At 44.6% G+C, this 14,320-nt stretch overlaps 1 protein-coding gene across 4 annotated transcripts in view; it reads left to right on the forward strand.

Annotated features, from left to right (window-relative positions):
- The window catches only part of SCUBE1 (signal peptide, CUB domain and EGF like domain containing 1), a 2,199,864-nt gene that overhangs the window by 1,799,660 nt on the left and 385,884 nt on the right, over positions 1 to 14,320 (forward strand). For 3 of the 4 annotated variants that reach the window (XM_078673869.1, XM_078673871.1, XM_078673868.1), the window contains 2 exons: positions 2,829 to 2,990; positions 3,420 to 3,587. In XM_078673869.1, coding sequence (XP_078529995.1) covers positions 2,829 to 2,990; positions 3,420 to 3,587 — 330 coding nt within the window. The remainder of the gene's footprint in view (positions 1 to 2,828; positions 2,991 to 3,419; positions 3,588 to 14,320) is intronic. The other variant, XM_078673870.1, reaches the window with a different exon arrangement.

A 14,320-nucleotide genomic window follows, 5' to 3' on the forward strand; every position in this document is an offset into this window, starting at 1 on the left:
AAGTTTTTGAGCTACCCTTTGGTGGTGTAGGACAATGTTCCCATTGGTTATGCATATATACATTTCTAGGCATTGTTGATTTGTGCAAGAAATGATGACCATAATGGTTCTAACAATACATTTGTTCATAGTCTGAAGAACCTTCTGAATATTCATGATTAGTGAACACTGCAGACATTTCTAGGTCTGACATCATATTATTAACAGTCTTGAAGTCCCAATCATCTGAAAAGGTACTAGATGAAACAAGGTCACTTAATGAAATCTTGAACTGGTGTGGAATCTTCTACAGCTCCGACGGGCCAAAAATGTCATACTCTGTTCTATCCCAATCTATACCATCAAGTACAGGAACGGCTGTGATGTTCACTGCTGACAAGTCTCTTTGTTCACAATGAGATGATTTGTGTGGTTTGAGGAATGCGACAACTCCGCTGGTCGCAGCGGGCGTGTTGCGGTGACGCCAGTATGTATGGGGTGGGATGCGATACCTTGTATGGATTCCGGTGCGCAGGTTTCGTAGGAAGCGTCTCGCTAAGGTACGATGCGACGAGCTCAGGTGCGGCAGCGATGCGCAGCGTTGATCTTCTCCTCTCATGGCCCCTCGATGTGATGGCTCTGTGACGACTCTTGCAGCGCCGTGATGCGGTCCGCAAGCAAGCGGTGCGACGATCTCACCCAGTGACGACAGGTTCTGCGACGATACTCGCAGCGATGATACTCTTCCCGCACCGGAGCGATGCGTTCTGCAAGCGAAGGATGCGTCAGTTCTTGCAGCGGTAACAGGCGCTGCGACGATCTGGATCTTCGCGGCACCGGGAATTTGCTCGCACTGGCGGGGATGCGCTCCACAAGCGAGCGATGCGTGAAACTTTGCAGATTGTCTCTAGTTTCTTCTTATCCAACTTCCCAACAACAGGTACAACTTCCAGAGGCACCACAACTGGCCCAATCACTCTAGGAAGGACAGAGCTCTCTCAGTAGAGTTCAGGAGGGAAGCTGGGGGTGAAATCCTTTTGTTCCTGGGACTTCTTAACAGGGAGTCAGCTCCACTCAGGCCCTTGGAGATCTCTTCAAGCAAGGGGACACAGCACAAAGCAAAGTTCTTCCCCTCTCCTTGGCAGAAAAGCAACTGCAGGTCAGCCCATAAACACACAGCAGGACAGTCCTTCCTCTTCAGTCTTCCAGCTTTCTCCTTGGCAGAGGTTACTTCTTGATTCCAGGATGATCTAATTTTCTGAAGTCTGGGTAGCCCTTTTTATACCAATATTCCCTTTGTTCTCTGAGGGCAGAGATACCTTTGCCCAGTCCAAACCAGTTCTGGAGCACTCTGTTTACATGACTCCTTCTTTCCTTTCACAGTGCAGAGCAGAAACATCAGACGCCCCACAGGAGGTGGAGCAGCATTGTGGAGGGAAAGCATAGCCCTGGAGCACTTTGTTGACATGATTCCTTCTCTCCTTTCACAGTGCTGGGCAGAGACATCAGACACACCACAGGGGGTAGGCCAGCACTGTGGGGGGCAGGCACAGTCCTATTCAGGTCCCAGGTGCAACTCCCCCCTTCCATCTAGATGCAGATCTCTCTATTCACCACTGGGCGGATTCATTCTGTCTCCTGGAATCCCTCAGCCCTGTCACTCACAAACCAGATAGTCAATTCACAAACAGGCTAAGGCACACAGAAAGGTCAGACAAGAAAACAGCCACTTTCTAAAAGTGCTGTTCTCAAACACAGGATTTAAAAACTATCCTTCCTAAAAGATAGGTTATTAAATTCTGAGTTCAGGGATACCAGACTTTAATTTTCTATCTTGCTCCTATGGGAAGATATGCAGGTAAACATTATACACATCATTCTCCATTATAGCCTATGAGCAAGATAGCCTTACAATAGTGAAAAACGAAAATGGCTGTAATTCACTACCAGAGCATGTCACCCACACTCGTACATGCTCTACCTTTCACATACACTGTACCCTGCCCCGGGGATGAACCTTGGGCCTTCCATAGGGGTGTCCAATGTGTACGGAAAGGAAAGGGTTAGGCCTGGCCTGTGTGGACACTGGTCAGGTCAGCATGGCGGTTAGCAACTGCACACAGGCACTGCGGTGGCAGGCCTCAGACACCATTTTAGGGCTACTCATGTGGGTGGCACAATCAGTGCTGCAGGCCCACTAGTAGCATTTGAGTCACCAGCCCTGGCACACTCAGTGCACTTTACTAGAGACTTCCTGGGAACACAAATATGCCAATCATGGATAACCAATCACAATAACAATTTACACAGAAAGCATATGCACTTTAGCACTGATCAGCAGTGGTAAAGTGCCCAGAGTCCTATTGCCAACAACCACTGGTCAGGAAAAATAAAGGAGGAAGAAGCAAAATGTTTGGGGATAACCCTGCAAAAAGGGCCATTTCCAACACCTCATAACAGAGTAAAAGGTTGGTAGTAAAGGGTAGACTTTCAGTACACAGTTTGGGGTTCATCGACGTCTTCTCTTCATAAATTAACAGTCATGTACTCTTCTGGTCATTAAAATGTAGTTGTTTCCGCAACTGTAGGGTTGGTTGAGGAATGATCCTTTCTGTTTGTGTCTGTCCAGGAGAACTGAGGCCTTTGAGGCATGAGAGTAGTGTAATAGACCTCTTTCCTTCCTAGCCTGGTTATGGTTGCTGAATTCGTAATGTATGAGTGTTCTAGTCGTTGCTCCTTTCTGTCTATATTCTACCCTGGCATTATTCGTCGGATTGTTTTTGCTTTCTAAAAATTATTTGTCTTTAAATTCAATGTGTAATCAAATTAAAAGACAAAATGTTTTTCAGTTACTTGCAGCATGGGAACTTATTTCAGTGGATACTATAATCAATGCATCCCCTGCTCTCCAGGAACATACCAAGATACAGAAGGTCAACTCGCCTGTGAGATTTGCCCAAGTAACAATGGGCAGGGAATATTTGGAGCACGTAAGGTGTCAGAATGTGGTGGTAAGTCTAATTTGATATTTAATTTGACCTACTTTTAGATTTGGACTAAATGGCTGAGCCCTGCCCTGACCTACCCTTTGAAGGGCAAATCTATTTTTGACGCTAATCTATAAAGAGACTTAAGTGTAAACTGAGTCAGATCGGATTTGTGGGCAAATTGGCTCTCATACCATGTTTCAAAGGAAAATTTGTAGGAACAAAAATAGCACCAAAAATGCTTCCAGTCTTCTGGTTTTTCCTGATTTCCTGATGAATAATGTTAGTGTTGGTGTTTATGCCTCATATAAAGGGTGGAGACCAAATTTTGAAAAGAGTGAGAAAAATGAAAGATGAAATTGTTTTTGAGTTTTAAAAAATATAAGACATTCATCCAATAATATTTCTTAAGTACCTACTCAACATTCATTCAAGGCTTCTTCACTGTTTTAGGTCAGTGCCCTCCTGGACAGTTTTCTAATTATGGTTTTAAACCTTGTCGGTATTGCGCAGTTGGGACTTACCAGCCAGAGCACGGAAGAACCGTGTGCTTCCCATGTGGTGGTGGACTTGCGACAAAATACGAAGGTTCTGTTTCCTTTCTGGACTGTGAAACCAAAGGTGAATATTCAATCTCTACTTCTGTTATTGAAGGCTGCTTTTATTTATTAATTGATTTTCACAATTCATATTTAAATGTGTATTTGTATACTGTAATTTGAGTAACCTTTTATTAAAATAAATGTGCACCGTTTACTTGCCACTCCGTTGTTCATTGTTTATAGAGATTCTTGTATTACTTGTGTCAGGTACTAGGTAAAGGAGGTAAAGAGGACTGTGTGCTTTGCCACCCCCACACTGGTCTGTGACTGGATGCACCAGGGCCAGTCTTTGGCGATGTTGAGGGGCCTTAGTGCCTGAACTTTCACAGTTTAGTCCCCATTCATCGAACCCCCCGTGGTTTCCCCTCTCTATATTTCACCCTCATCTAGGACATCTACAGTGAGGTGTCAATGCCCGGGTAAACCGTTGAAGCAGATGCTTCCTTTCACTTGGGTGAGTTACTCCTTGACCACCCCCGGCTGATTTTTAATCCTTCTGTTTTTTTATTCCAGTCATTAGGCGTTTTAAATCCTTCTTTTACCAGTTATTGATTTTGGATAGGTAACCTCACCGCCTCTCCATATTGACAGTTGAAACACACTATGTGAGCACATACCGGATGACACTATTGTTCTGTGTTTATATCATCCCTTCCAGGTTTCAGCCATGGCGGGACTCCGTGTTCATCCAATGAGTATTAGGGTGTGAACACTACTCACCCTAACCTAGTAGTGTAAATCGTTCTCTTTGGTCCTGAAGAAATGCACTGTATCGATTTGAACATAATTGCATGAAACATGTCGACCATTGCTATATAGAGTAGGATACTGCTCCCCTGGACCCTTAAGCCAGAAAGAAGCCATTCGTCTTCTTTTTAGTGAGGTGGGTCACCACTTTATTAAAAGTCGTTGTGGATAACCCAACATTTTTTTAACCACTTATACACATCTACACCATTCACTTCCTTCCCTAGGGCCCTCACACCCACGGCACCATATGGCAGGAACAAAAGATCTCCGCTAAAGAGCCCCTTTATGGGCGTCCGTCGGGTATTGCACCGCCGACCCGACGAGGAGCGAGCCCATATGATGAAGCATGACACCTAGCTTGCTGGGTGTGTGAGGACTCTAGTTCCGACTAGGATGATCCCCCTCCTTTGTGCCTTCATTCACTTTGGTTTCAACTGTCTACAGTGTTTTTTAATTCTGGGGAACTGCGTACTCTCTTTTTTGAGAGACTGTGTGCTTTGCACACATTCTTCAGTTAATGTAGGCAGTGCGCTGTCAAGCACAACTATTCTTGTAGGTCTGCACTGCACCAAATTGTAAGTATTCTGTTCACTAGAGGTCTCAACAAACTGATACTTACTTCTCCCTATAACAGTCACAACCATGTGACAGCTATGTAATGTCTAACTTTTAAATGTATACATTCTTCCTAAAACATTCTAGTTTGCTTAACTGATTTGGTTGAAAAACTGAATATATATAGGGCTAGCAGGCAATCATGATGTCCGGTGCCTAGATTTTAACCAGGTTGTGTACGATTGTAACAGATGTTTTGAGAGAATTCGCAAACAAGAAAACAAAGCGTATGCCAATGTTGTTTGTGATAAACGACTCTAATGCCGAAGCAACAATGAATATAGGTTGAGATAAGACTCCTTGCGGTTACTCTCCAGATTTACTGAAAGATGTTGCCATACCAGGTCTACCACAGAGGGTACATGCATAACAATCAGTTCCAGGTCAGCTAATTATAACAGGTATCTACTTTCTGATATTCGCCTCACCACTCGGGTCTAGGTAAGTCAGTGATTTCAGGGACTGAGTATGAGATCTTCCCCGAGAAGTGGCCATCCTGCTACATCTCTAGGTCACGCACCCAGCGGGGTTTTGTTATCTTTTTTAACCCTTAAGGGACGCGCAGGACTCTACATGCCATATACACTTTTATTGATTTTGTCATGTTATAAGAAAACATATTAAGTGGCAAGCACATTTCATAACACAAAAGTCCTGCATTATTCAGTCAATATTAGTAGTGAAACGTTTGGTATGAGCATGCACAGTATACAAGTAAACATATGTCGAAATAGCAAAGCACTCGGGGACGACCTGCATCCACAGCAGTTGCCTGTTAATCACCCTCAGAGGAGACTTTAAAATATTCTACACGGGCATTCCATATACGGTGATGTTTTGAAGTACATCCTCTGGCTTTATATATATATATATGGAGATTTCAAGGAGGCGATATCTGCCTATTTCTCGTCTCTACCTCAAGACTCTGGGAGGAGCCGCTTTCCTACAGTTTTGAGCTATATCTCCCTTCCTCGAAGTGAGCCTCAATCATGAGAGGTTCCTCTTGGCCCTCGTAAATCCTTCATCATCAAGGATGTTTACGAGTGAAATCTTCGGATTGGGATCAATCGATGTGCAGAGACTAGAGCTAAATATTTGGATAATTAGGGTCTCAACCTAAGGCAGGACCTTTTCTTATCAATGACCTCGCCAATTGCAGTTTGACACCTTAAGCACTCCATCTCTAAGCCCCTATTAAATTTCGAGCATCTAGCTGGTGACAGATGGACTCTGTGTAGGTGTTTTTACTGAATCATCCACGATCTATTTGAGACAGCTACTTCCCTTGGAACCCATGAATACCTATTCCTCATCCTTGATGTGTCCAATGACTGTTTCCCATTTCTATTTTAATCTATCTATGTTTTCAGGTGAGTTAATGATAAGTGCTTTGTATAGTGTCAACATTTTCCTCCTGGCTGGGAGGGGGGACCGGGTTATTTTGGTGTCAAAAGGGCTAAACTCCTTTATCTCAGTTGCATCAGTCCAGTATTGTGTATCAGGTATAAGTGCATGTCTAAGTTGGACATATCTATAGAACTGATCGTGGAGCAGTCCAAACTCCTCGTACATGTCAGTGAATGATTTGAGTTTTCCTATGGGTGCCACATCTCTCAGGTTTGTCATTCTCATAGTTACACCCCGGGTACCTCTTAAGGGCACTTACATCTGGTAATGCGGCTCCCAACCACACTGGGTTTTGATTCGTCGGGGTATTGAACAATTGAGTCTGTGTATTTGAGTCTTTGCAAGCCTTCAGTTTTAGTTTTGTGTGCATCGAGGTTTCCAACAATATAATAAATGGAGTGGTGACCTATTGGTGTATGGGGTCGGGCTTCAACTCTACACAAGAGGAGTATATCCAGTTTTTATTTTATTTTTAAACACTCCATAAGAGATTAAGCTTCTTTTTTTTCAAATAAATTTCGCTTAACCTTCTATGCAAGGTCCCCTGTCCTGATAGCCTATTTTCATGTCCCCTGAAAACGTCTACCTCCTACTCCTGTATATAGGTATGTGTGCAGGCATGGACAAACAAACTAACATGGTAGAATGAATTTGTATAAGCAAGTGAAGACACCACTAGCATCAGTCAAGGAGACTGCAGTGGAGCTGTGGTTCTCCAGTCAGTGGTGGAATTATGGAAGAACGGACTGATGACAGATGCTCTACATCGCTTGGAAGTTGGAGCTCTTGGAGATTGGCTTTCCGGCTCCTGGGCTCCGCAGCCCTACACTGCCGCTGCCACTGAGTTTTAGGCCACATTTGCAGGCATCTCGGCCAGATACATCCCCCAGCGTCCAGGAGGGGGCAGCTGCTTCAGTGGCTTAGGTCACAGCATTGGTTTGGCCGTGGGCCACTGCAGTGCTCATGGCTACGGATGTGGCTGCTGCCTCAGACTGACCGGCAGGTGAGGCTTGGCTGAGCAGTCATCACGGTATTGCAGTAGTCGAAGGGGGCTCATTGCAGAGCAAGAGAGGTTGCAATTCAGCCTGACCCAGCCGGACTAAGCCTGAGTCCGAGCCTGCGTCTAACACAACAAAAAGGCAGCCAAAGGCATAGAAGGATTTGGAACTTGGGGCTACAACACTGATATCTTTCCTTCTGCCCGAGCTTAGAAAACCACCATCACCTGCCATCAATCCCTACAAGCGTGCTAGTGCCCCTCCCCTGCACCTGGCTGGGGACCATCACGCAGAGGTGGAGTGGCGGCGCTGGAGGAGCAGCTTCATGTCACAAGTGTTCAAGCCCTCAAGGCTTCAAGGTTGGGAGAACCACTCCAAGGATTAAGGACAAGGGAAAAAAAGAGGGATCTGGTGCAGCTCAGGGGGCTGGGTACTGGGCAGGCACTAGGCTTAGGGCCTCTCGACTGTGGTGCAGAAGCAGCCAGCAGTAGGTTGGTGCAGCTTGTGTCACGCCAAGCGAAACACACGTCCACCCAGCGGCCTCTCTGACCGTCGATCAAACCAAACACATACCAAAACAGGCAGTAGAAGCTAAGTGAACGGGGCAGGACAGTGCTATCAATACTAAACAGTACGGTACCTACAAACCCCAAGCCGTATTAAATATCCCAACAATATAAAACATCTGAACTGCAACTGGATATACAGGGGCAGGTGGAGCCAACGCAGCAATGAGGAGATCAACCTCACACTTGCAACACACACCAGCAACTGGCAACCTGCTGTGTTAGCTGGAAACTTTCCCACCAGATATTTAAGAACTGTAAGTGCTCCACGAAACTGAGTGAGAAACAAAAGGGCACTGAGGAAAAGAAAGCAAAAAGAACCAGGTGACTTAATGAGGGCACCCAACAATAATCACAGGAAATAAGAAGAAGCAAAAAGGGGCACATAGGGCACACAGAAACATGCCCAACCAACGCAAAATGCGGATACAGAGTACACACGAGCATGACCGGCCCCAGGAGGGGAACACCAGAGGTTTGGGCTTCAAGGACACATCCGAAACATCAGCCCAGAGACTGCGATCTGCAGTGCCCAAAAACCCAATATGCAAGTGTTTCATGAGAACAATGGCTGGCGCTGGAGAAAACATGGACTCTTCCTCGCCACAGACAGAAGGACCAGAAACAAAGCCCCTACATTCTGACACTACACAAATAATGGCTAGCTCCAGCCTAGATGCATCAACAATCGCGGAACTAGCAGACACTGCCTTAGAAAGAAGTACATGCATAAAGAACACCAGCAACAGAAACATGCCTTTGGGAGAGACAAGAACCACTGAGGTCATGGAGATCTCCTCAATAATGCACAATGACGAGATGGCGGAACAGGCAGACACTGCATCAGAAAGAAGTAAACATATAGAGAACACTACCAACTGAAACACGTCCAGGACAGAGACAATGGCCTCAGAGGTCATAGAGATCTCTTAAACAATGAATGATGCTGAAATCAGTTCAAAGGTGGACACACTGACAAAGGCACAGGGACATGGCCAAAACTTCTCTGCTGCACTCACACAGAGGGAATAAGTCAACTCAGCCATGCCACATCACAGGCAACAAATCATAGTGGAAGCAATGATCAACCACCCAGCCAGCCTCAAGTGCAAGATGATATATATAACCCGGTAAACAAGAGGACCAAACAGGTGTTTTCAACACCGCTAGATAAACCCAGATCAGGGCAAAGGCAACAAATTGCTACAGCAAACCTGGCCGGCATGGTTTGAGGTTTGTTTATTGTACAGTTAGTAAAAACTCACAATATAAAAATGTACATATGTTAGAAAAGCCTTAATTACAGTTAAAATATAATGTAAGCGGGTGGTCGCTCTCTTAAGGTCATAAAAGTCTCAATTTCATTTTGGGTGAGGCCATAAAAATTAAGGGGACAAAGTACTCCGAGTGGGCTAGCATAGCGTTGGCTTGGCTGATGCTTTAGGTGAGCCATGTGACTGTTTCAAGAGTCTTCTAGCCACTGTATCAATTAATTTTGTTAGTCTACAATTCAACTGAGTAGCTTCGGGATTAAAACACAGCATCACGGCCTGCCTCCAGCTTGTTATGCCCTTTTGGTTCCATAAGGCCCGAAGTAGGGAACGCCGTATGTCCATGACGTTTGTACAGATACAAATGATATGTATTAGATCCTCTTTTCCTGATGACCAACAATTTACTGAGCTTTCCCTTTTCCAAGGTGCCAAGTAAGGTAGTATAGGTATGATGCCGAGACGCAGGTCTAAAAACTTGTTTTTTGTTGTCTGCGTGAGGCCCATTTTTAGATATACTTGCGGCTTCAGAGCATTGTAGTCTTTCAGCACTGCCCATCCATGAGCCCTCTTGGCCAGGGTGTCTTTGTCCTCTATTGCTGATATCATTTTGGTTACTTTCGTTACCACTTTTTTAAAGGTTTTGATATCTGTCGGTGACTCCCAGAGGTTTGTTAGCCCCAAGATCTCCAGTGATTCTTTTAAGTACCTCCTTGCGGGTGAGATCTCTTTGGAAGAGAGTTCAGTCCAGAGTTGGGCGTTAAGAGATCCTTGGTCAGCATCTCTGATTTTTCGCCAGCTTTTTATATATGTGCCTCTTCTCTCCACCGTTTGTTTCTGTAGGCCGGATTTGAGCAGGCGAAGTGTAAGTGGGTATATGGAAAATGGCCCTGAATGCTCAACTGATGGTGTTATCTAGTGTTGTGGCATATTTTCCTTGCATGGATTCGCTGCCATATGTGAGCATGGGCTGTAAGCGTGCTCTAATCACCTGCAGAATGGGGTCCAGTGACCGGTCTGGGAGAGCTTTCTTCAAGGGTTTTATTGATAGATAGAATGTCGTGCCCTTCCGACGGATGGCCTCTAGTTGGTGTTTGAACGAGCCTCTACTGTCTATAAGTACGCCTAGATATTTGTAAGTTGCTACCTGGTCTAACCTCTGTCCGTCCAGACACCATGCGAGTTTCTTTGTTTTGTTGTAATTCATGGTCATGACTTTTGTTTTCTTTAAGTTGATCTTTAGTGCGTTGCTTATGGAAAATGTGTTGGTAGTGTCCAGAAGATGTTGGAGTCCAATAGGGGTCCGGCTGATGAGGACCAGGTCGTCAGCGTAAAAGAGGTTTGAGAGTGAGGTGTCGCCCAGCCGCGGAGCATGTGATTTGGCCTGATCCAGTTCACCGGGGAGATCTGCGAGAAAGAGGTTAAACAGCATAGGGGCTAGGACGCAACCTTGTTTCAAGCCTTTGGTGGTACTGATTTGCCTTGGAAGGTGCGTACCAGAGCCCAGGTTGATCTTGACCCAGGTGTTGGTATATAGCATTATCAGCTGTTGTAGGAGTGACCCTGGAATCCCTCATTTTTCCAGCTTCTGCCAAAGTTTGCTCCGGTCTACATGGTCGAACACGGCGCTGTAATCTATAAAGCACAGAAATAATGTACTCTTGGTAGATGTTGCCGCGTCTGTCAGAAGAGTTAGCGCCATGATGTTAGTCGTTGTACCCTGGCCTCTGCAGAATCCGGTTTGGGTGGCTGGAATGTTGGTGTTACTCTAAATGTCGGCGTCTTGCTTTTATATTATTGACGGGATCCCATTAGGGCCGGGAGCACCCTCGAGTTTGCCTTTTGAGATTTGAGACCTGATCCTAGCCGCTATTGCTAAGTATGTTTTTTCCTCTCTGTTTGCAATTGGTGTGAGTCTTGTTGTTGCTTCCTCGTCCAGATTTCCGATGTTATACAGGGGTCATTTTCTGATATAGTCGTTGTTGGCTTCATTATTATGTTTGCCAGTTTTGTCGGAGCTCTGAAGCGGTCTAGTTATCCGGGCTCCGCCTCTGGGTGAGAGCCCCTCTAGGTTTTCGGCATTAAAGTGAGTTGATAAGTAGTGTGCCCAGTCGGGTTCAGATATGTTAGAGTTGATGCCTTTGTGACATGGCCGTTGAAGGCTATGGATTGATTTCAAGAATCTGGAGCTGTTCTTCTGCTTTGAGTCGTGTACAATTGTTACCCAGAATTCGTCGTTCAGTTGCCTTTTCCTTTCCCAGGTCTTCTTCTTTAGCTGTACTTTTAGGGCGCGAAGCTCCTTTTGTAGAACTTCATCGTTTGGATATTTGCGGAGCTGCCTCAGAGTCTGGTTTATTTTCCATTTTAGGGTTTTTATCTCTGGTTTTGTTACCTTCCCGAGTATGTTCCACGGTGTGTTCCCTTTTTGGGTTTTTTGCTCTGCAGCATGTTTTGCTCCGAGTTCCATTACGAATTCTTCCCAGGCCTCTAGTGGGTTTTATGTTTGAGCTGGTTATCTGGTGCATGATTGTTTTTGCACTGGATGATAATTCTTCAGCTTCGCCAGTCTTACACCGTATTTGTCTATAGTTAGTGGTGTAATCTGTTCCGATGTATCTCCTTGCTGTTACTTTGTTCCTGCTGGACATGCCTATGTAGTGTAGTTCCTATTATCCCAATAGGCTCTGCGCATTGGAATAATATCTTCAATAGTATAGACCTAGGGCAGAGGTTAACTAGGTCTTCTACCGACGATATTAGACTTAAAGTTTTGTGTTTGTGCCAGCTAGCTCAGAGTTCACTAGAAACTTTCTCGAATAGGCAAGGAGGATTTTAACCTCCCTGGATAGACAAGAAGGGATTTAGCTTCTGACAACCATAGAACATGACAACTTTGCTCTCCCCTAATCAAGAGTGTATCTCTAGAGTCGTGTGAAAACAAAAGACAACTTATTTTACTCAGTCAGTTCAGTGCATTCTTAGTTTCACCAGATTGTAGAGAAAAGGAAGAGACGGGCGTGTTCAATAAAAGATGTTATTTATTGATCAGTCTCTTTTCTCATACAAGAGAAATGAATCGCTATTATTGCAATACTTGTAGTTAAGTAAAGTGCATACAGTAAAGACAGAATTATAAAATAATACTGTAAAAGCATTGATATGGTTTCTGAGCCATATGATACTTTAAAATGGATAAAATATATACATACATATATACATTTGACTAATCGTACTCAACTGGTGCTTCTAACCACGCCTACCCCAGTGTACCTGACCTAAGCCTAATACGTGGGCGGGAGTAGATAAGTAGCAGTTTAAGTTAAGTTTGTTTGCCAAGGGACTGATTCGAGAATTCTCTGCAAGGGGTTATTCAGTTCTGTACCTGAGATCTAGAATGATGGAGGGCTGGTATCTCTTATCCCGGGTCTTGATATTCCAGCTACCTGCGAGGGCTGCTTGGAAGCGCCGGAGCTGGATTTCTCAGCAGGAGAAAGGCAGCGTCTCGTGCTCAGCGCGTTAGGAAGGCGGGGCAGCGCCTGTGGGCTTCGCTCTCTGCTGGGCTCCTCAGCACGTCTCGCTGCTCCGATCTCGTCACCACCGCATGTGTTTGCTTAAGGCAATGTCGGTAATATTTATACCTGAAAGGTGCCGAGATTGACGTAAGGATGGACATATATACGTCAATAAGGATGTCATATGAACGGGCTCGTTCGCACATTCTTTTGCTGAAGTTCTCGGTGAAATCAAAACAATGGTTATGGGAATTTCCCAGGTCGCTGTAGGTTTGATTTGTTTTGAGAACTCCGTATGCCTTATCAGGGGCTGGAGGAATATCGCTTGTCTAATTAGATGGCATGCGTTATGACCTAATCAGATAACGCGCTTCTGTGCCGTGGTGTGGCTTAATCAGATAACGGTTTTTGCACCGTTAGATGGCTGCTAGTTAATTATTAACCAGACCAGGGTCAGGAATAGGGGAATCGATACAGTACCTATAGGAATACATCACACCCACTCCACGTAGACTATGTCCATATTTACAAATCTAGGCATAGTGAAACCAGTAGCGTTTGTGTATATCGTACCACCCCAAAATACATTCATATGTATCCTGAAAATTTTGAAACATAATCACATGTACTATCACGTGTACTATATGCACAAGCAGTCTAATAATGCTAAACATATAACGCATATTTCTAAATTCAGCATGAATAAATGCGAAAACCACACATGAAATGGCTCTTAATACAGAAAAAAAAGTGCGAGACCATTTCATCACAATCATAAAGTTATGTATAATAGTGCTAGAGGATAGCGAATGTCTCGTGACTACCTAAAATAGAAATTTAGTTCTCTAAGAATAATGTCTACTTTAAGCAGAAGATAAGTGTCCCAAAAATCGTAAATATTTTTGAATTGGGAAAAAAGGTTCTTGCAGTCTGAAAAACTGATGAAAATTTTTTTTCATATCGCTTTTTAAATGTTGAAGGCCAAATTCAGGATGTAGGGAACTCCGAGTTCTAGTTTGCTCAAAGTTATTCCTGCTGCTCTGGTGAAAACATCATATCATTTAGACTGTTGAAAAAACTGTCAACAGCTTCTTGCGTAAGTTCCACTAATTCGGAAAAGGTTGTTACCATGCATTCATGAGCCTGAGCATGATTGCCTCCATTGATGTTTTGATCAGCATAGCTGACTGAAGGTCGTACCTGATCGATGCTGCTTTCATCTTGTACTTCACTACCCCTCAATCGTAGTGGTGAAGTCTCCACGAATGCCGTCATCAGGATTGGTAGCCGCTGGGGACAGCACAATGCATGAGCCGTTACCGGACCCAACAAGGTATCTGCATCCATTGGCACATCCGATTGTAGTGCCAGACAGGTGTCCAACACGCATTCTTCGCCGCATAGCAAGCACCTTAATACAGGCATAACACAACTTTGCCACATTGGTCTAAATGAAAGAGACCAAGTCATGTTCAGGTCTCTAAGCCGGGATAGTCCAAGGATTTTAGTTACCCGGTCCCGGTAGCCAATGGCTAGGATCATTTCTTCCCTTGTCGCAGGTGTTTTGTCTGTGACATGGTTTGCCATAGCGAAATAACAGGATCAAAAATAGAATACCCGCTACTAGTCCCAA

Source organism: Lissotriton helveticus, chromosome 1_1 (assembly GCF_964261635.1).
Source record: "Lissotriton helveticus chromosome 1_1, aLisHel1.1, whole genome shotgun sequence".
Taxonomy (NCBI): domain Eukaryota; kingdom Metazoa; phylum Chordata; class Amphibia; order Caudata; family Salamandridae; genus Lissotriton; species Lissotriton helveticus.